General features: G+C 34.7%; 1 protein-coding gene across 7 annotated transcripts in view; it reads right to left on the bottom strand.

Moving 5' to 3' along the window:
• Positions 1-20657, bottom strand: part of EPS8 (EGFR pathway substrate 8, signaling adaptor) — a 176411-nt gene that overhangs the window by 44987 nt on the left and 110767 nt on the right. For 5 of the 7 annotated variants that reach the window (XM_077870944.1, XM_077870938.1, XM_077870941.1 and 2 more), the window contains 7 exons: positions 20314-20390; positions 12011-12061; positions 10439-10506; positions 9305-9466; positions 6243-6392; positions 3598-3680; positions 2654-2790 (listed from right to left, as the gene is read on the bottom strand). In XM_077870944.1, the coding sequence (XP_077727070.1) occupies positions 2654-2790; positions 3598-3680; positions 6243-6392; positions 9305-9466; positions 10439-10506; positions 12011-12061; positions 20314-20390 (728 nt within the window). The remainder of the gene's footprint in view (positions 1-2653; positions 2791-3597; positions 3681-6242; positions 6393-9304; positions 9467-10438; positions 10507-12010; positions 12062-20313; positions 20391-20657) is intronic. The other 2 variants (XM_077870945.1, XM_077870942.1) reach the window with 1 other exon arrangement.

Below are 20657 nucleotides of genomic sequence, written 5' to 3'. Positions count from 1 at the left end.
TTAAAAACCCTATACAGATGAAACAGGAAAATGTATCATCAATAATGGAAATACAACTCATAATATGTCATCATGACTGATGTTCAATATAGAGAACTACAAAAAATACTGAGAACTCTGTATTGCTTTGATGCTTCTGTGCCTTTTTCCATAAATGGGATATGTGCCCCCTCCCCAAAAGAATAAATTATGAAGTCTTATAAAACTTAATTAGTGGCTATTAAGGACTTTAAGATAATTAGAATTTCTGTTCATGAGGGATGCCTGGGTGGCTCAGCAGTTGAGTGTCTGCCTTCAGCTCAGGTTGTAATCCCAAAATCTGGGATTGAGTCCCACATTGGGTTCCTTGCAGGGAGCCTGCTTCTCTCTCTGCCTATGTCTCTGCCTCTCACTCTCTCTGCGTCTCACATGAATAAATAAATAAAATCTTAACAAAAAATAATTTATGTTCATGAAATCTTGCCAGTTAAATGCTGTTTTATATGGGATTAGCGGCTTTCTTGAGTCTAGCGTACTACAGAAAGCAGCACATTGAACTTGAAATATAGCTAATTGCAACTCCAGATAAGCCCCAAAATATCACTTAGTGGGTAAGATAAAGAGGACATCCAGTATCTTTCAGACGTTTTTACAATCTGTGGCACCACTACAAATCATACTGCCACTATCCTACAGAGATCACTTTTGGAAGTCAAGGGTAAGGCTATGTCAAGGATTCAAAGGAGATGTTTAGCCTGAGTTAATCAGGGTCTTTGGAGGAAACAAAGTGATACTCCTTTTGGGAGGGATTTCCAAAAACTGGCCTGAATCCAGACAGAACCTCACATGGTAAGCGTTACATTCTATTTGGCCTAACAGAAAATTAGAAGTTCTGAAAACCCCTTTTTACTCTAATTTAAATAGATGAGATTGCACAGCATATTTCAGACAAAATCTAATGAGAGCCCAGAAACATCCCAGAAACAAAATTTTCTCTTTGTTGTAAATTATGTTAGGTTTTACAGATGTTTTCACAAGTTTATTCAGAATATTTATAAACTTAAGATGTCTTAGCCTTCCTCAAATTCAAGGAAGATTATTTTGCTCTCTCCCACATCTCTTCCACCAAACCCAGGAGCAACAACAAAAATACCATAAGAACACAAAAAGTAGAAAACACTATAAACTCCTCTTATTTTTTAAATACAAAATTTTACAAAAAAAAATGGACCTTAAAAATTTATATAAATTCTAAAAACAGAAAGTGTTTTAAAGCTAAAATAAATAATTCTGCTACCTCATTTTTGATAAACGGATGTTTCAAAAATTTCTTTCATCTGTTTGGTAGCTGGGCTTATGCGTAAATCTCTAAAAATAACTTCAAAGATACAAAAAAAAAACCTAAATAAAATGAAAAGCAATTCAGAAATAAAATGAACTCAATTTGGCAAAAATGAGATGAATCACCCATTATGTGTATTACACAGCATTATGTGTAATATATAGGGGCTGTTATAGGCATTATTTTCTTTCAAATTCACAGCAACCCGTGAATTATTATCCCCATTTTATAAGTGAGGTTGAAACACAAAGAGATACTGTCCAAGGTCACACAGCAGATCCTAGTCCTACTCCAGAGTCCAACTTTTGATTCATCAGACTCAAAATAAAGCCGTATCAATCACTTATGGTAGCCAAGTTCTATTGCTTAACTACATTGTTAGATATCTTCATGAATAATGCTTTATTAGATGAAAGATAAGTGATTTGGGATGTCTGGGTGGCTCAGTGGTTGAGTATCTACCTTCGGCTCAGGGTGTGATCCCAGGATCGAGTCCCACATCAGGTTCCCTGCAAGGAGCCTGCTTCTCCCTCTGCCTGTGTCTCTGCCTCTCTCTGTGTGTCTCTCATGAATAAATAAATAAAATCTTAAAAAAAAAGGTAAGTGACTTAAGAAGTCCACTAAACAATGAGGCAAAAGAGTGAGGCTCCAATCTTCATCATATTCAAACTTGTTGGATCACAATTTTTCACCCTTATAATGAAGAGATTGGACCAAACAGATTTTAAGGCATTTTCAGTCATAAAAATTTAAGATTTGGTTAAAAAAAAATCTGACATATAAAAAGTTATGCAAAGTTTTATATTATGATTATTTGTCTTTAAAAAAGAATGTCAAGGTAAAATGATGATGCCCACAAAGGGCCCCTTTGACAAGTATACTGAAATGGAGAATGCCTTTATTCTTGTCCTAAAACCGCCCTGACAACCTTCTCATGGAAGCACAACAATTCTCCCAAATAGGACAGTGGAAAGATCATTAATAATGGAAAGAATTTTGAAGTATAGTCTTTACCAAAAAAACCTCATATTTTCTTTGGTCTCTATTATTCTATTACCATCTTTTTGTTACAGCTGAGTCAAACGTCCCACCTATGATTGCATTAAAAAATACCATAATCCTAACACCATATTTATTTAAATGACTGGTCTGAACTCTCATATACAATAGTCTTATAGTGTCCAAGGCTTAAATTTTCTTTAATATTTCTTTTTAATTAAAAAAGCTAACCTCAAGCTTCAGCTCAGAAGTCAGCATCAGAATTTAAGAGCAAGAATCACATCATAACCCAAAGTAAATGTTCATTAAGTAGCAATTCCTAGAAACACTCACAGTCCCCTTGGTCGGCTGCCCATGCAGACCAGGCTGCCACCCGACTTCTAACATCCACCTGGGTAACAGTACCAGGGGGCACGGGGGCAGGAGCTCTTGGTGGAGGTGGTATACCAGGGTCTGCTTTGGAAATCATCCTAAAAAAGATGAAAAAAATGTAATTTTTACCATATAGGTTTCCATCAATTCTCTCAGTTTATGGCATTAGTTATGCAACATTAAGAACTATGTCAAGGGGGAGAATAACAAGATTTTCTAACCTTTTCATATTACGTATACTTACAAATGTATATGAAATATAAAAACAAAAATTTTAATTCAACTGAACACGAGGTTTAATTTTTTTCTGGGTCCCCTGTGACTTGGAAAGGCTTATGAACTAACTATATTCCTCATATATATTTGTATTCCCCTAGGCTACTTTCCCTTAAAATGCCACTCATCTGACAACACTCATGGGAGAAACCTTCTCAGAGAAAGACTAGAAACACGGAGGGAAGAGGTGCACATCTATACTGACAAACTCAGATAGACAAATGAATTCAAATCATAGGTTGTAATCTGTAAAACAGACCTTCACTGAAGATACTTTTTCTAAATCTTTAGAGCAAGAACAAGAAAGAAGAAAGAAAGAAAGAAAGAAAGAAAGAAAGAAAGAAAGAAAGAAAGAAAGAAAGAAAAAGAGAGAGAGAGAGAGAGAAAGAAAGAAAGAAAGAAAGAGAGAGAGAAGGAAGGAAGGAAGGAAGGAAGGAAGGAAGGAAGGAAGGAAGGAAGGAAGGGAGGGAAGGAAGGGAAGGAAGGGAAGGAAGGGAAGGAAGGGAAGGAAGGGAAGGAAGAGAAGGAAGAGAAGGAAGGAAGGAAGGAAGGAAGGAGAAAGACAGACTCAAACAAAGAAATTTAAAAACAAAACAATTCTACCCCTTAATTTCTTTTAATGTTTTTACCTCAGGGCTTCCGGCCGCCTCTTCTGTTTCCCTCCTTTACTGTCACTGATTGCACTCTCAATGTCTTCACTAATGAGGTTTGCCTGCAATGAAAGATAAGTTTCCTGGGAGGTCATAGATTTTTCTTGTCTTGGTATGTAGGTTCAAACAACAGCTACAAAAGTGATTATGTTCTGTGTCTGAATCAGTAAGTGTCTTGACGCGAAAAAAAAAAAAAAAAAAGCATTTTCTTTTTTTAAAATGTGCTTTCAAAACATGACTCTTGTAGTGTTTTGATGAATCTTATAATGACAAAAATTTAAAAACTGAAGAAATTATTAAAGATTATTTAATCCAGGTTCTGTTTGTTTAGACAAAAGCTATCCTTGCATGAAGGCACAGAAAAAAAGGGATTTGCACATGCTGGAAGTCTAAGTATATGTGGAAAACGTAACAGGGTGAAAATCTCTGTCTTAAAAAGAAATGAAGGAATTAGAAATGCACACATGTAGAGCAAAGCTACTTGCCCTTTCTCTTCTCAGGCTCCAGTGGGCCTCCATTCACTTACTGGAACAAACCATTACATCCCAGCAGATACCCCCAGTTTGGGACAAAAACACTATAATCAAGGGAGGAACCCTAACACTAGGTTGTACCCTTTTCCAGCAAGAATATTTGATTTGGTTTCTTGGGAAACAATGTAAAGTCATTATCTTCTTAAGTTTATTTTGTTTGCTATGAAGTTTATTTATGGCCAGTGATAATTGTTGCATATTAGATTCTTGCTGGGATGTACTCACATTTTCTGTTTTTTTGTTCCTGGTTGTTCTCTGTCATTATGTATGTTTTCCTCAAATATGTATGCTGTATATTCTTTTATCATAAGCATAGACAATCATAAAATTTTAGAGCTGAAAGGAAATTTAGAGACTAATCTGTCCTTGTTTTATAATTAACGAAACTGGAGAGTACTCATAGAATGGCTTGGCCAAGGTCACATTCCTAATTAAATGTGAGGGTTAACGCATCCTTGTTTAGTGTTACTTTCATATGACTATCTTAATTTTAGGAAGACATAAACATTGTGTCAAAGACTCTCTGTTATGTGGGATATTAAACAAAACTGAAGATGCTTAGGAACCCTGAACTTCCTATGAGGGGGGCTATCATATTTCTAAGAAAAATTTTACTACATAGGTGGGCTGGAGAGCTGTGTAAAATCCCATAAAAAAGAAAACTTTAAAACACAAAAGTGATGTTGCAACATGACCCATATAACAGAAACTACATCATATTTCATTATGTTTACAGTTTCAATGTGCCAAGGTGGGGGGGGGTCTCATGTGGAATATGTCACTAATGAGTAAAAACATAGAGGTGCATAGTATTATTTGAGGTTTTAGACAAAACAGTAATTCAGTAAATCTGTTTCAAAACCATCAATATCACCATCCCCTAATCAGATAGAACAAGCCTTTTTATTCTCAACACTGAAATCCAGTGTTGTCAGCACAATAACACTTAGTTTCAGGGTAAGTTTTAGAGTACTGAGGCAAACACCAGATTTAAAATGTCTTTTAGCTAATTTAGTCCTCTGTCTTAAAAGTATCTTAATTAAATTTCAGTATATTTTTCAGAGAAAAATATTCACTTTAATACTTACTTAATACTTAGCAAATCTAACCTTGCAAAATTCTTTTTTTTTTTAATTTTTTTAATGCAAAATTCTTAATATCCTTTATGACTTTCAAAAGGTACTACATAAAATTTTGATGAACATCACATATGTAAACTATCTAAATGTTCTTTTCAAGTAAGATTTTTAGAAAGTCATCTACACATAAAGAAAAACTATGAAATACACTGTTGACAATCTTAATTTATCTATCATATCTTAATGTCAAAGAAATACAGAAAAGATCACATGACACTTATCTCTCAGCATTTCTTTATAAGATAAAATTACCTGTATATTTTATAATATACAATCACAGTAATAAGTCACTGCTTTGGCAAAGCACCAATCAACTCAACCCAAAATGACTTCACTTTTAAAGAAATCAGTTCATGACATAAAAATATTCAAGGCTGACATAATTTCTAATGTCCAACAAAGCATCACAAGTTATAAGCATTTGAAAACTACAGGGTACCCTGAATACCAATCTTCAGGATATAGCATGTTTTTACTAGTAACTATGCATAACTACTTTCATATTATCACCTGGGGATTATATATCTTGAGCAATTATTCAAGTCACATAATTAAATGGTGAGCTTTATATCATGGAAAATGTCTAAAGTGTTTCAATGCAATAATCCATGTCATGTGATTACAGCAGAATAAAACAGGAGGGTGTGATTATTGTCCACAAAGCATGATTTTTGAAGAATCAATTTTTAATTATAATCCAAGTAACTCAATGAAGAATTTAATATATTATCTATGCCATTTTTTTTCTTAACAAATAGGATGCCCCCTCCCTTTTTTTTTAATACCACTCTAGCTCCTCTATTTACTAGAACCCATCAGGAAAATACTAAGGTATTTGTTTTCCTTAAAAAATCCTAAGATACTAAAAATCCACTGGTCATATGATTGAAGTGTATAATCCAATGGCTGTCAGAACATTTACTTAAAGGGAAAAAAATTCACATTCTTTTACCTTAATCTCATCACACTGGAAAAGATGAAGATCTGGCTTGTTCTGAGTTGGCTCTTTGCACACCAGGGCAAGAACTGAGTCATAGTTACAGGAATGCATCACAGCTTGGCAGTGCTGGATTGTGCTTAAAGGAAAATTCTCTAGTTCATTCTATAAACAAAGTAAAAATATAACTTGCCTTAATTTTTATTGCATATATAAAACCAATTGAACAAAGAGCTCCAGAGCATTGCACAAATAATTTTTAAAGTGTGTAGATCAAACAATCCAATCATGAAATGGGCAAAAGACATGAACAGAAATCTCACAGAGGAAGACATAGACATGGCCAACACACACATGAGAAAATGCTCTGCATCACTTGCCATCAGGGAAATACAAATCAAAACCACAATGAGATACCACCTCACACCAGTGAGAATGGGGAAAATTAACAAGGCAGGAAACCACAAATGTTGGAGAGGATGTGGAGAAAGGGGAACCCTCTTGCACTGTTGGTGGGAATGTGAACTGGTGCGGCCACTCTGGAAAACTGTGTGGAGGTTCCTCAAAGAGTTAAAAATAGATCTGCCCTATGACCCAGCAATTGCACTGCTGGGCATTTACCCCAAAGATACAGATGCAACGAAACGCCGGGACACCTGCACCCCGATGTTTCTAGCAGCAATGTCCACAATAGCCAAACTGTGGAAGGAGCCTCGGTGTCCATCGAAAGATGAATGGATAAAGAAGATGTGGTCTATGTATACAATGGAATATTCCTCAGCCATTAGAAATGACAAATACCCACCATTTGCTTCGACATGGATGGAACTGGAGGGTATTATGCTGAGTGAAATAAGTCAATCGGAGAAGGACAAACATTTTATGGTCTCATTCATTTGGGGAATATAAATAATAGTGAAAGGGAATAGAGGGGAAGGGAGAAGAAATGGGTAGGAAATATCAGAAAGGGAGACAGAACATGAGAGACTCCTAACTCTGGGAAACGAACTAGGGGGTGGTGGAAGGGGGTGGGGGTGACTGGGTGGCGGGCACTGAGGGGGGCACTTGACGGGATGATCACTGGGTGTTATTCTGTATGTTGGCAAATTGAACACCAATAAAAAATAAATTTATTATTAAAAAAATAAAGTGTGCAGATCACACTGACAGTGAATACTAATAAATCCCACAGATGGTGGAGGATGAGTAGATACAAGGTGGCAGCAGAGAAGGCAGGGCTAGATGGTGAGTGGGAGAAAGAGACAAAAAGAAATATTTAGCAGAGGAATGTAGTTATGTTCTTAACAAACAGAATACTGAACTTAGCATTACTGACTTCCTCAGGTTATAGAGATGATGCTTTTAAGAGAAAGTGAAGTAAAGTGAGGCCTCTTTCCAAAATTATTTACCATCTTACATAGTATTTTTTCCCTCTGGCCATATAGTGTCAGAATTTTTTTTTTACTTGAACACTGAATCGTCATACTCTTAAATTTCTACCTTCAATGATCAAAAATATTAGGCCAAAAATAATACATCATTTGCACATTTTTTTATTTCAATGAATCTCTCAGATGAAAAAAATATATATATATACATATATTCATACTAGCCAAAGATATCAACAGGTAAACCAGAAGGATATCACTATAAAATACATTCTTCAAAGTGATTAAGATGTTTGGTAGTATAGAAGCAAATACTCTCTTGGGTCCTGGGTGGCTCAGTCAGTTAAGTGTTTGCCTTTGGCTCAGGTCATGATACCAGGGTCCTAGGATTGAGCCCCACATAAGGTTCCCTGCTTAGGGGAGTCTGCTTGTCCCTCTCTCTCTGCCTCTCCCCCTACTTGTGCGCTCTCTCTCTCCAATAATAAATAAAATCTTTTAAAAAATAAAATAAAAGCAAATACTCTCTAACCTATAAATAACCATCCAAATAAAATACTGACAGATTCTTAAACAAGTGAACTTTCTGTGCACAATTAGAATTCTGTATTTAATGAGATATATTTAAAATGATGCTTATTGATATACTAATGCCTTTATACAAAATAGTGAGTGGGGCATAATGTAATTAATGGAAGAAATGGTGATTTTTTTAAGAAAATATAATATCCCAAATAAAAATAAATTAAGTAACAAAGGTAAAAAGCAGCAACTTTTATTACAGACAGCCCATACATACATACATACATATGTCACACCATAAATTTACTGATTTATTCTGAAACTTTTGATTCCCTGAGATGCAGCAAAGGCTAAACAAAAAGTGCTCGTTCCATGAAAATAAAATGCAATTTCTCAGAGTACCGGAGAAATAACAAATGTTCTTTCTCTGCAAAGTAAATTAAATAATATCTCTTCTCTATAATTACTTAAAACTGTGAGGATCAGAGAAGCACTCAGTTGCTGTTCTCTCACAGTGTACGATAGATATGATAAAAGAGAGGACAGATCTTACTTGGAGTCCTATCAGAATACTCTAAAATGATTACGATAGTTGGTTTCTTTATCTTAGCAACTCAAATACCTATTGGATAATGGGGCTCAGTAAAGTCCTATACTGAGAGCTCCAGCATCTTACCTACCAGTGGTTGTGCAAAATAAAGCTCCCTGGTAAAAAAATAAAAATAAAAAAATAAAATAAAAATAAAAATAAAGCTCCCTGGTATAGGGCTGGTGAAAGTTAATACACACACACACACATACGCGCACATGCACACACCCTTTCACCCCAGGTTACTCATTTACTGGGATATGGTTTGCCTAGTATATAATTAATATATGTCATAAAGAGTAAGGCCCCCTGGGGTGCTATGAATTTCTTTTTTTTACTTCCTCTATCTCATAATTTGTGGTTAAAAAAAACCAAAAACACATATCCCTTTATCTCTAGTTTTAGAACTGATTTTGCAGACATCATGTGTATACAGTATTATATCTCTTCTTTAAAATCACTGACAAAATATTTTATTTTGTCAAACTTTCATCCCCTTTTAAACAATGTGACCTGCTTGTAAACAGAAATATCTGTGGAACTTTCTTGGAAGTAAAATAGTCTAAATTTTACAAACTTACCTTTGATTCTAAATCAATCAGGCTCACAGCTCTGTCATCCACTTGAAGTATCATATCCTGCGTCCACACTTTGCCCTTAGCATCGAGTAATTTCAACTTCCTTATTCCATCATCAACAGTTATCATAGCATCTTTCCGATCCAGAACAAAGGTAGTCAAGTGCTTATGATTGACAAAAATGAAAAATATTCATAACACAAACATTCTCTTAGCGCACGTTTTCCAACAGAAAGCAACGGTGACCTAACTGAAGCCAGCGAGTAAAGCAGTGAGGAACCAACACAGAGCATCCTACAACTTCATGGCTCTCTTACTGAGATCATAAAGTCAAGCAGGTTTTTGTTGAATTGAGGAAATGGTGCCTTGAGTCATAAAATACCCAAAGCTGTTTAATACTGAGCCATGTTGAGCTACGTAAACAGAACATAAATTCTGAACAGCTTAAATAACATCTCTTAAAACCGATCCCTCCCATCTCATTCCATGTTGGTTACTTAAGTGCTAAGCCACAGCAGCTACTCTTCACTGTGGCTTGAAACTGAGGCACTGATAAATGAGAGCAGTAGTCTGCTACTACTGTAGTAACTGTCAAACTTTGCACTGTCCCGAAACAAAACTTTCCATTGAATGAAGCATGCTTGCTATGGGTAGAAAACTGATAATAAGAGCAACTTAAAAATTACTAACTACTTCAGTGTTTTCTATTATAAGCGAAGTCATCTAAATAGATTCCAATCAAAAGCAAATGTATGTTAAAAAAGAACAGAGGAAAAACTAAACAAGAAAACTGTTGTTTAAATAGGACTAGTCATGACTTTAGGCAAAACTAAACCACTCAATGAAACTATCAAAGGTGTAATTTCAATAAGATTCTATATTATGAAATAGAAGCCTTTGTCTTGTTTTTAACAATGACAAATGAATGCTTAATTTTAATTTATTCTCTATGAACAGACCCCAGACTAACAAGATACCTTATTTTAAATTTCAGCTTCACAAAAATCTGAAAGAAAAGGCCAACACAATTCACAGTACATCATAGGAAAAAAATAAAACATAATCCTGATTTTACTAGCAAATTTTTATGTCTCTTAAGGTTCACTCTAAATTTTAGCAAACATTAAAACATCTTACTTCAACACGGTATTGGGATATATCAGACACACTGCTGACACTGTCTCGAGCATAATTCTTCCTTTGTTCTGAAAGAGAAGTTGAAAAAGCCATTATTTACCCACTAACAGGCTAAAGTTCATGTATCAGTGCCTTGTGGCCATCTCTAAAACTAGTCTATCTCACATATAAATACAGTAGCTGACAAGTCACCATTGTGCGGTGTATCTGAAAACACTCATTATTCACATTAAATGAAAAAAACAACAGAAAGTTCAAATGATATGCAAGAACAATTTGACCCAATACAAATTTTCAGAATCCCAAAGGTAAAATCTAGATTATTAATGTTGTAAGAAAAAGAGTTATTCAATCTGAGAGTTTTATTAATCCTTTTAAAGATCGTAACAATACATAAATGCCATAAGGGATATTATTATCCCTAAGGGTTTTATTTATCAGATTATCTACTGTTTCATACAAAGATAAAAACTGGCTTGTAACTCTCATCTCTTAATATACTGAGGAAAAAACAGAACTGCAAATACTGTCATAGGTACTGTATTATATGAGTTAGACCACATTATCAAAATAATGGCCACCACAAGGAACATCTTTCACAACATCTGAACTATGGAGAGTGTCATAGGAGATTCAAAATATGATTTAATCATACTGATTGCCATTAAACTTTAACAGTTTTCACACAACTAAGTACAGAACAAACAAAGGTGATACTCAGAATTGTAGGTATCAGTTGTTAGAGCATTAGGTAGAAAGTTACTGCACCACACTATATAAAAAGCAAAAATGAACCTTTATTTTCTTTTGTAAAATGCTGCAAAACCAAAATAAAATATAAAATACGTGGACCCAATATTTTGTGTCTGTTGCTTTCTAATCAAGTAACTTGCTTATTTGTAAATTCAGAGATAACTTATTCTTTCTAAAGCAGAATGCTATGATGAAAAAGAATTCTAAGAACTAGAAGATTATTGATTCTAGCTTTGGCTCTGTCACTAAATAGGACGCTAAATTTGGGCAAGATGCTTAGCTATGGACCTCAGCACTCTTATTATAAAATAAAAGGGTTAAACAAGATCAAACCTCAAGACTCCTACAGTACTAATATTCAGACACACACAGACACAAACACACATGCGTACATGCATACACACAACACATGCACTTTGCAGCTTTCCTGATATCTGTTTTTCAAATATCTGTTTTGCCTGATATCTGTTTTTCAAATATAAACATGTTTCTTTCAGTTAATACAGAAACTTTAAAAATTTTCCTACAACTTCAGAAGTTGAAAAGCTCTGCTGAACATGATAGCAAAGCACATACAAAAATATAAAGTACATATACAGATTTAGAATGTTTAAAGAATTTAAAACTCAGATAAATTGTTTCCCAATACATACGAAAGTAATTATCTTCTCTTATATTAACCTTAAAACTTAGATGAAAAATACCCATACTCCTTATATTACATCAGTTTGATATTATTCCAGTATATTCTATTTTTGCTTTTGCAGCATTAAGTTACTTAAGAGAAATAGACACACTACAAAATTCAGTATCTTCTACCTTTCTTTTTTTGTTTGGATGATGACCTGAAGAAGTATGATCCATCTGTTCCTACCAAAATAATGTGATCAAAAAGATAGATCTGGTTTCACCTTAAATTTTCTATTCCAATGTAACAAAATGTAACTTTCACTTACATGACTGTAATCTACATATTAAAAAATAAACAACTATGATATTTTTATTATTAGCTGAGAATTAACGTGAGATAGTTAAAAAAAAAAGGTAATTATTCTCAGGAGAACCACTGAAATGTGAAATACATAAGGAACACATCTGACAAAAGCATTTTAGAAAAAAATCACTATTTCAGAATTACTGGTATCACTTCCTAGCACAACCCTCTATGGCAGACTCAGAACATGAAGGTGGTTCTGTTTCCTATGGTCTGACGGAGACAGCAAAAGAAATGGCAGTGGTTGCCATGGTATCTAGTTGTGATATGGCAACCCCAGGACATTCAAATGCTTCACAGTCTTTCAGATAAGTGATTGGCAAACACAACTGAAGCTCAACTGTATGTCTTGTAATTAAAGATTCTATTATGAAGTAGTAAGAATTTGTTCTCCCAAATTTTCTAATATAGTTCCTTAATCTTATAGAAATGTATTTTATAAGTATTATAGAAAAACACTGCCTATTTGATAGTATTTATAAAAAGCCATGACATTAACTGATCACTCAGAATACCTAGAAGATAGGTGCTATTTCTAATATACCAAATGAAGAATCCACTTTAGAAATTCTTAAACTGCTTTCTCTCCAATGCTACACAATAAATACAATGCATGTGTAACAAGAAATTACCTTTTAAAGATCCTGACAATAAATAAATGCCATAAAATGGATTTATAAATAAACTAGTAGTTCTAGTGATTTAAGTCAATGAATAAATAAAGTTAATATTAACATTTTAATAGGACATTTTAAAAGAAGGTTCCTAAGAGGCATTTATGATACATTTCTTTTTTATGAGAATCATATGTACTCTCAAGTACAGTTGTAAATAGTAATTATGCTCCTTAAGCTGAAAATCTCACCAAAAGCCTTAAAAAAGTATGAGAAATATAAATGAAGTCTTAATGATACTCAAGATGAAGCCTCTAATGACGTTCCCCACTTTAACAATGGTTTTCAACCTTGGCCACACGCTAGAATGGACTTTGAGAAACAGTGCCTAGGTCTCACCTGCTAGAGATTCTAGAGTAATTGGCTTAGGATGTAGTTTTAGCATTGAGATTTATAAATGGCAATTCTATTGTGCAGCCAAGATTGAAAACCACTGGCCCAAAATCTGTATAAATGCCAACTCATCTATTACCCGCTACCTCTTTAAGTTGAAAAAAAAATTTTTTTCAGATTAAGAGTGTAAATCATGGTCTAATAGTGTATTAAGTAATAACAATCTGACAGCAGTTCTTTGGGTTTCTTGTATTATAGGCGGCTCAACTCTCAATACAAAATCCTCAGTTTCTATCTCCTTATCTCTCTCAATCTGAATTGATTAGAGCCAGGAATAAACTTTATTTGGTTGCAGTACCACTGGTTGTGGTTTTACTGTTTTTCCTACTAGTTTTTATACTACAGACCAGAATATACAAACCCATTTCTTTAAATGAAATTAGGTGAATTCAGTAACCAATGATGAAAATTCTTTACACATTATTTTAGCATTATTGAATTGATATGCTGCTGCAAAACATGAGAATCAACTTCCAGATTGGGAACATTAAATTCAGGTCTACGACTTTGGGTAACTATGATACATCAATGTAGGTTCATCAATTATAACACATGTATTACTCTGGTGGGGGCTGCTGATGGTGGAGGGCTATACGTATGCAAGGTGGTATATGGGAAATCTCCATAGCTTCTCTTCAAATTTACTATGAACCTAAAACTGTAAGTCTTAATTTTTTTAATGTAGATTTTGGGGTGCCTGGGTGGCTCAGTTGGTTAAGTACCTGACTTTTGATTTCAGCTCAGGTCTTGATATTGGGGTGGTAAGATCAACCCCCAAATTGGGCTGTGCATTCAGTATGGAGTCTGCTTGAATTTCTCTCTCTCCCTCTACTCCTCCCCTCCCCCTGTCTCTTTCAAAAATAGATAAATACATCTTTTGAAAAAGGGACACCTGGGTGGCTCAGTGGTTGAGCATCTGCCTTTGGCTCAGGATATGATCATGGGGTCCTGGGATTGAGTCCCACATCAGGCTCCCTATAGGAGGGCCTGCTCCTCCCTCTGCTTATGTCTCTACCTCTCTCTGTGTCTCTCATGAATAAAAATATAAAATCTTAAAAAAAATGTTGCTGTCATTTGCCTCACTTAGTACAATAGCAATTATAACAATACACAAGTCTCAGTATTTAAACATAATTCCCCAACAACAACAACAACAACAAAAAACATAATTCCCTTTTGTCTATATTGCTGTTTATGCATACGTGGCAAGATGGCAAGACTTGTAAAAACTAATATTCAGGGGTGCCTGGGTAGCTGTCAGTTAAGTGTCCTTTTAAAATTTTTAAAAAATTTTTATGTTTTTTTAAGGATTTTATTTATTAGTTTTACTGGCCTGTTTGACACATTCTTGATAACTTATCCCATGAGGAGAAAAGAAACTTTAAAATTTTCAGGTAAAGTGGGAAAACTGCCAAACTATCTTTTTCAGTCACAAAGAACTAACACATTCTATGAAGTTGAATTGTGACTCTAACATTGCCTAACTTGCTGATAATAATTATGGCCATTTACTTCTTAAGAGTTAAAAAAAAATGTTCTTAAAAAAGAAGGATTAAATGTTTTCCCCAAGTAAAAGACACCTTGTAAATGATGAGGATAAAGAAACGAGAAATGGGTTTTAATTCCTGAATGCCACTTTAATGTGTAAGAGATTGCCTGGGCTTCAATTATGACAGTTACACAAAGAGATGAACTCCCAACCAAGATCAGAAAATAGAAAAGGACAGGAAGAGAAAATAGGTACAAAAGGAAAATATGTGGGGTATATATCTATTAAGAAAAATTCTACATTCAGGAATATTACTATGAGAATAAATCAAGCACTGTGTGTAAAGTAAAGTCAATTATTCAGAAAATAATTGTACGGTTTACAGATTACTTATACTCAATTATTATACTCAATTCTTACCTCCTTGAAAAGAAAAAAAAATAGAAGGAACACAAAGATATTTTTCTCCTTGCTGACTTCATAAAAAAGTTCGAACTTAAGGGTGAGCCTGGAGACAGTGCCTATCATATTTATCCAGTACAACAAAACAAATCTAAAAAGTTACTATAAATGTCGGTAATGACAACAAAATATTGCCAAATGGTCATTCTGTGAAACTTGAGTTTTTCTGGATAAGGGATGACTTTAAACAGCTGATTATTTAAATGGGTATATTACAAATTCGGCAATATCTAATTAAAAAAGAAGCTATTTTTCTAGGAAGTTCAGCTATTCAGAACACAGCAAAGCCCACACTTAAATAAGTTCTCTGAGGAACAGACAGATGTCATAAGGTCTATACATTGAAACTTGCACATTTTAATATGTATACCTTAATGAGACTCTCAATTCCCCACTCAGAACCTATAGACTCTACTTAAGATTTTCTATGTAGTTTTTCAGCCCATACATATCAGAAGCAATGTTGGAAGAAGGCATGTTAACAACAGAAAAAGTAACAGGCATGGGACACAGCTACATGGAAAAAGCAACCACAAATATTCAAAAGGAAAAAGATTTTGAATGATTTGGTGTAAAGGTAAAGAATACTATGAGCACACCACAGCACACAAGCTAGTGTGCACTGATGATTCTCTGAGTCATCAACAAGGGATTACAGGTGCCACACCCTGATGGAAGGGAATGTTTAATATATTTTACAAGTGCTTCCTTAAAAATAATGCTAAATTTTAGTGCTTAAAGACTTTAACAAGCAGGCTAAGCTAGAAAAAATAAAATTTTCAACTCCCTCATAACAGTAGCAAAATGAAATGTTACTGTCATGAGATATTTGAAGGAAATGAAATTAATATTTATTTTCTATTTATTTACACTGTCAGGGATTTTGGTGATGTAGAGCTTCTCACATGCTGGCTTTGAAATTTCTTATATCAAAATGAAGAAATGACAAAATAGGGTTATTAATCTGCAGTATATTTTAACTGCTTTCCTTGAATAAACACATCTAAAAGAAACAAATGTATTGGAATAATTGTATTGTTCACAATGCATTTACTGGGTTTACCAAAAAAAATATATTTCTGGTAATATCTGGAATATAAGCTTAAAAAATATGATGAAGATTACCCTTTGTTCTTGTCCAAGTACCACTGCAATTACACATATAACATTTGGAAGTTAACATCAAAATATTAAATTTGAGGGCGCAGACATAAAGTGACTCTCCCATACTTCTCCTCAATGCCATAACAGGCTCATTATTTCTATTTTCTCATATATACATACCACAATATTATTACCATGTTTATTTGGTAGATGAGGAAACTGGAGCCAATCGGTTAAAATCATTTGCTCAAAATGGCAGCCCCTTTGGTAGAAGTGCCATGATTCAGGCCCAAATTGGTTGGCCCTCAAAACCCATGCTACCTCTCTGAGACTAAAATTACTGAGTTACTGAAGCAATCTGGAGGTCACATTACGGTGTCACACCTGAAAAATGTTCTCTTGAAAAAGACAAGCTGTGTGCAGCTCTAGATGCAGTATCTAACCCGTGGCCATGTATAAAAAACAATGGTCATTACTGTAAAACTCATGTGCTAGTGCACCAAATAGTATCTTCACATCCCAAAGAAGTTCATGTACCATCCAGGAAAGAAATTAATTCTTAAAAGATTTATTCAATGTGTTTAATCATTGTGAAAAGAGAAATTTTAAAGAAAATGCATACACTGTGATAAATTACATTAAAAATCTCTCCTTTATCAACTTCCTAGTTAAAAAAAAAAAAATAAAGTTACAACTTGAGACTGGGTAGCTAAATACTCAATGTTAACTAACTACAGTTGGAACTTTAACTGCAACTTGCCTATTGCAAAAGTTTGCTCAAAATCTCAACATATTTTTCCCTGTCATTTATACCACTCATTCCATGGACATTGACTGAGAGCCCCTTTTGAGAGGGAGGGGAGAGGATTAGATACAAAGAGGAACGAAACATGATCTGCAACTTCAAGGAACTTAAAACCTGCTTACTTCTAAGCCAAATACATTTGCTAAGGCTTCTTTCTTCCTTATAAATATCTCTTGGATTTGTCCCCTTTCTTTCCCTCTCTTTATATCCTCAGTTTTACCTATACACTGGCTCATCTTTGTCACACTACACAAAACTCACATTTTCTTACAATCAAGATTTTTTTTTTAAAGTTTCTTTTATTTATTTGTTTATTCATTCAGAGAGAGCGAGAGAGAGGCAGAGACACAGAGAGAGCAAGAAGCAGGCTCCACGCAGGAAGCCCGACGCAGGACTCGATCCCGGGTCTCCAGGATCACACCCCGGGCTGCAGGCAGCGCCAAACCGCTGCACCACCGGGGCTGCCCACAATCAAGATTTTTTGTTAAAGTTATGTGACTCAGATAGATCATCTCATCTTAGAAAGGATCCTCAGCTTGTTCTATAGCTCAAAAGGGGACAGCAGAAATTTACTGCTTATAGGCTGAAGATTTTCTTTTTTGTTTTTTAAGATTTTATTTATTTATTTATGGGAGAGACACAAAGAGAGAGAGAGAGAGATCAGCAGAGACACATGCAGAGGGAGAAGCAGACTCCATGCAGGGAGCCTGACGTGGGACTCAATCCCGGTTCTCCAGGATCACACCCTGGGCCAAAGGCAGGCGCCAAACCGCTGAGCCACCCAGGCTACTCTAGGTTGAAGATTTTCAATCCTCGGGTCTATGATTTTATGAACTTGCTCCTAACACAAAATAAACATTAAAATTTGCAGATGAATTCTACTTTTTATCCCTTTCCCCTTTCTCAGCTGAGTATAGATTTTTGGATATATGGTATTTGTGAGACGATCAATACTCTTCTCCTTAACAAAAGTCTTAGGGCTATTATTTAGATGCGTGACTTAACCTATTTCCACCCACACTCATCATATCCATCCTCAATACTTCTATGAGTGGCCCAAGACAACAGACCTTTTACTCCCCCAATTACAAAACTTCAGTGGCTAGGCATTCCCTATAAACAATGTCCAAATTCCTTAGTACGATTCTTCCCACTGTGGTCCATGTTTATATTTCTAATCTTATTTCCCAATGCACCACCTTGCACCCTCCAGTTAAGACCAAACTGTTGGTGGTTCATTCACTTATATTCATTCTGCAAGTACTTACTGAGTGTAAATTATACATTAGCCACTGTGCTATGCTTGGGGAATGCTGAAGTAAACAAGGCAGATAAGGCTCAACTTCACAGAGCTTACAGTCTAAGTTTACAAAGGGTTCATACTGCTGTTTACAGCACTCAGGAGCCTCCCAAATGTCTGGAGCACACCACTTACATTTCTGAGTTCAGCTCAAGGCTTAACTCCTCTAAGAAATCCCTTCTGACTAGACCACCCTCACCCATGCAGAAGAACTGCCCACGCCTACTGCACTTCACACACTGTTGTCTAAACTTATTTAGCTCATTATTATAACAATGCATTTACTAGTTTACCTCACCAAAAGAGTGCATAAGCAATGACCATGTCTTATTCATCTCTATGACTGAACAGACTGTCGTAGAAACAGTGACTATGAAGACCTTGGCCTGGCACATGGAAGTACTTAATGAATATCTGCCTAGAAATGAAAGACTGAAGAAATTATTTTATTTTTGGAAAAAAAAATACAAACCAAAAAATCCCTTGTCCTTTTTCAGTTCCTTTAAGTCATTCTCTAGACTGTGAGTCCCTTAAAGTCAAGAACCATATATTACTAATTGAATTTAAATAAAATATTTTTTAAAAGAACCATATATTACTAGCTCTGTTCTGTGTACATATTAATCACAAAATAAGCCTTTGTTGAATATATTCTCTGGATCTACAATTCACAACTACTAGGACATGGTAAAGATGTCATAATATAGCACTAGACAAAACTGAAACCAACACTAATTAGAGTGTCATGGCCATAAGAAAATATATCCATGGATGTACAAAATTCATTTTATGAATGTATAGTTTGAGTCTTGAGGCCTAGTCACTCAATACACAGGCAGAAAAAGAGTCACAAAATCTTAGAATTTTTCATTCTTACCACAGCCAAGACACTGTAGGTCCAGATAATGTTAAAAAAAAAAAAAAAAAAAGGAGAGCATTCTAAATTTATAAAGGGTGTTAGTTCCTATGGTAGATTGTAATAATGATATTCTCAACAATAATAGCAAATATATACACTATTTTCTGCTTGTAAGGCAGTGCTAGAAACATTTTACATGTACTAATTCATTTAATTCTCGTATCAACTCTATGAAATACCTCCACGTAGCAAAATGAGGTATAAAAATCTTGTCCAAGATCATTCAGCTAATAAATGACAGACTTCATTTTGAGCCCAGGAAGTCTGGTTCCAGAGTCTTTGCTCTTAGCCACAATACTACTCTTAGTCTTTTAAACATAATACTATTTTTATTCTTTATAATTGTACAATAATGAAAGCTCATGCAGACCTTGTGAACAAAAGCATTTCCAAACATATGAGGTATATTTCAGGAGTCCTCAATTTATTTTTAGTAGTAACTTCTATTTTATACTAAATTTTAAAAATATATTATTTACACATGAGATAATCTATAGAGGACACGAGAAGTTATAGAAGAATCAGGGAGAAAGCTTGCTGGTTTTTCAGTGCAGAAAGAAAGGATATATAACACTATTCAAAAGTTCAAGAGCTATAAGGAAGAAGTCCTGTCAACTGTCAGCCCACAATCAAATGGATCATTCATGAAGATCAAAAACCATATCACAAATAATTAGCTGGGAAAATCCACCTAAGGCATTGATGTCATCCAAAAGACTCCTTAGAAAACACTGCAATACGTTTATTTTACTTATTTATTTTTTTAAATTTTTTGCAATACGTTTCATTTATGGTTCTAAATTAGATGACAATAAGCAGAAGTCATGTCTTAGTAGCTTTTATAAAAACTCTTTTTTAAACAATCTTTATCTCTCACTATGTCACTGCAAATAATATAAACAAATCAAATTACAAATTTAATACACAATTCATAAAATGTGGTTAGAAGTAGAATAATACCTCATCAAATAAACAAACATACCATAGAGGGCTTTTGCACTTGTTTTTGAACTGTGTTCTCTGTCCATTTGGGAAAAGGTGGGTGATGATCCATAGCCACTGTAATAATAAAAAAAAAGGTCATTGTGCTGGATTAAAGCCCAAAGTAAGCAATAAAAATTCAAAACTACAAATAAAAGTCCCACGTACCACAATGTCTGTGTGCTTTTGAAAAACATATTGAGTTAATGCTAACTAGGTTTGTCAAAATGAGCCAGACCCTGCTCTGGTCAAGAAATAGAATGTAAGCCACACCATCCCAATGTGAATTGAGGTGGGTACAAATCACAGCCTCCTCTCAAACTCCAAGTCAGAACTCCAGGCAAG

The sequence above is a fragment of the Canis aureus genome, chromosome 25 (genome assembly GCF_053574225.1).
Source record: "Canis aureus isolate CA01 chromosome 25, VMU_Caureus_v.1.0, whole genome shotgun sequence".
NCBI lineage: Eukaryota > Metazoa > Chordata > Mammalia > Carnivora > Canidae > Canis > Canis aureus.
Note: the sequence above shows the minus strand (reverse complement) of the source record. Positions and strands in the feature narration are given on the sequence as shown.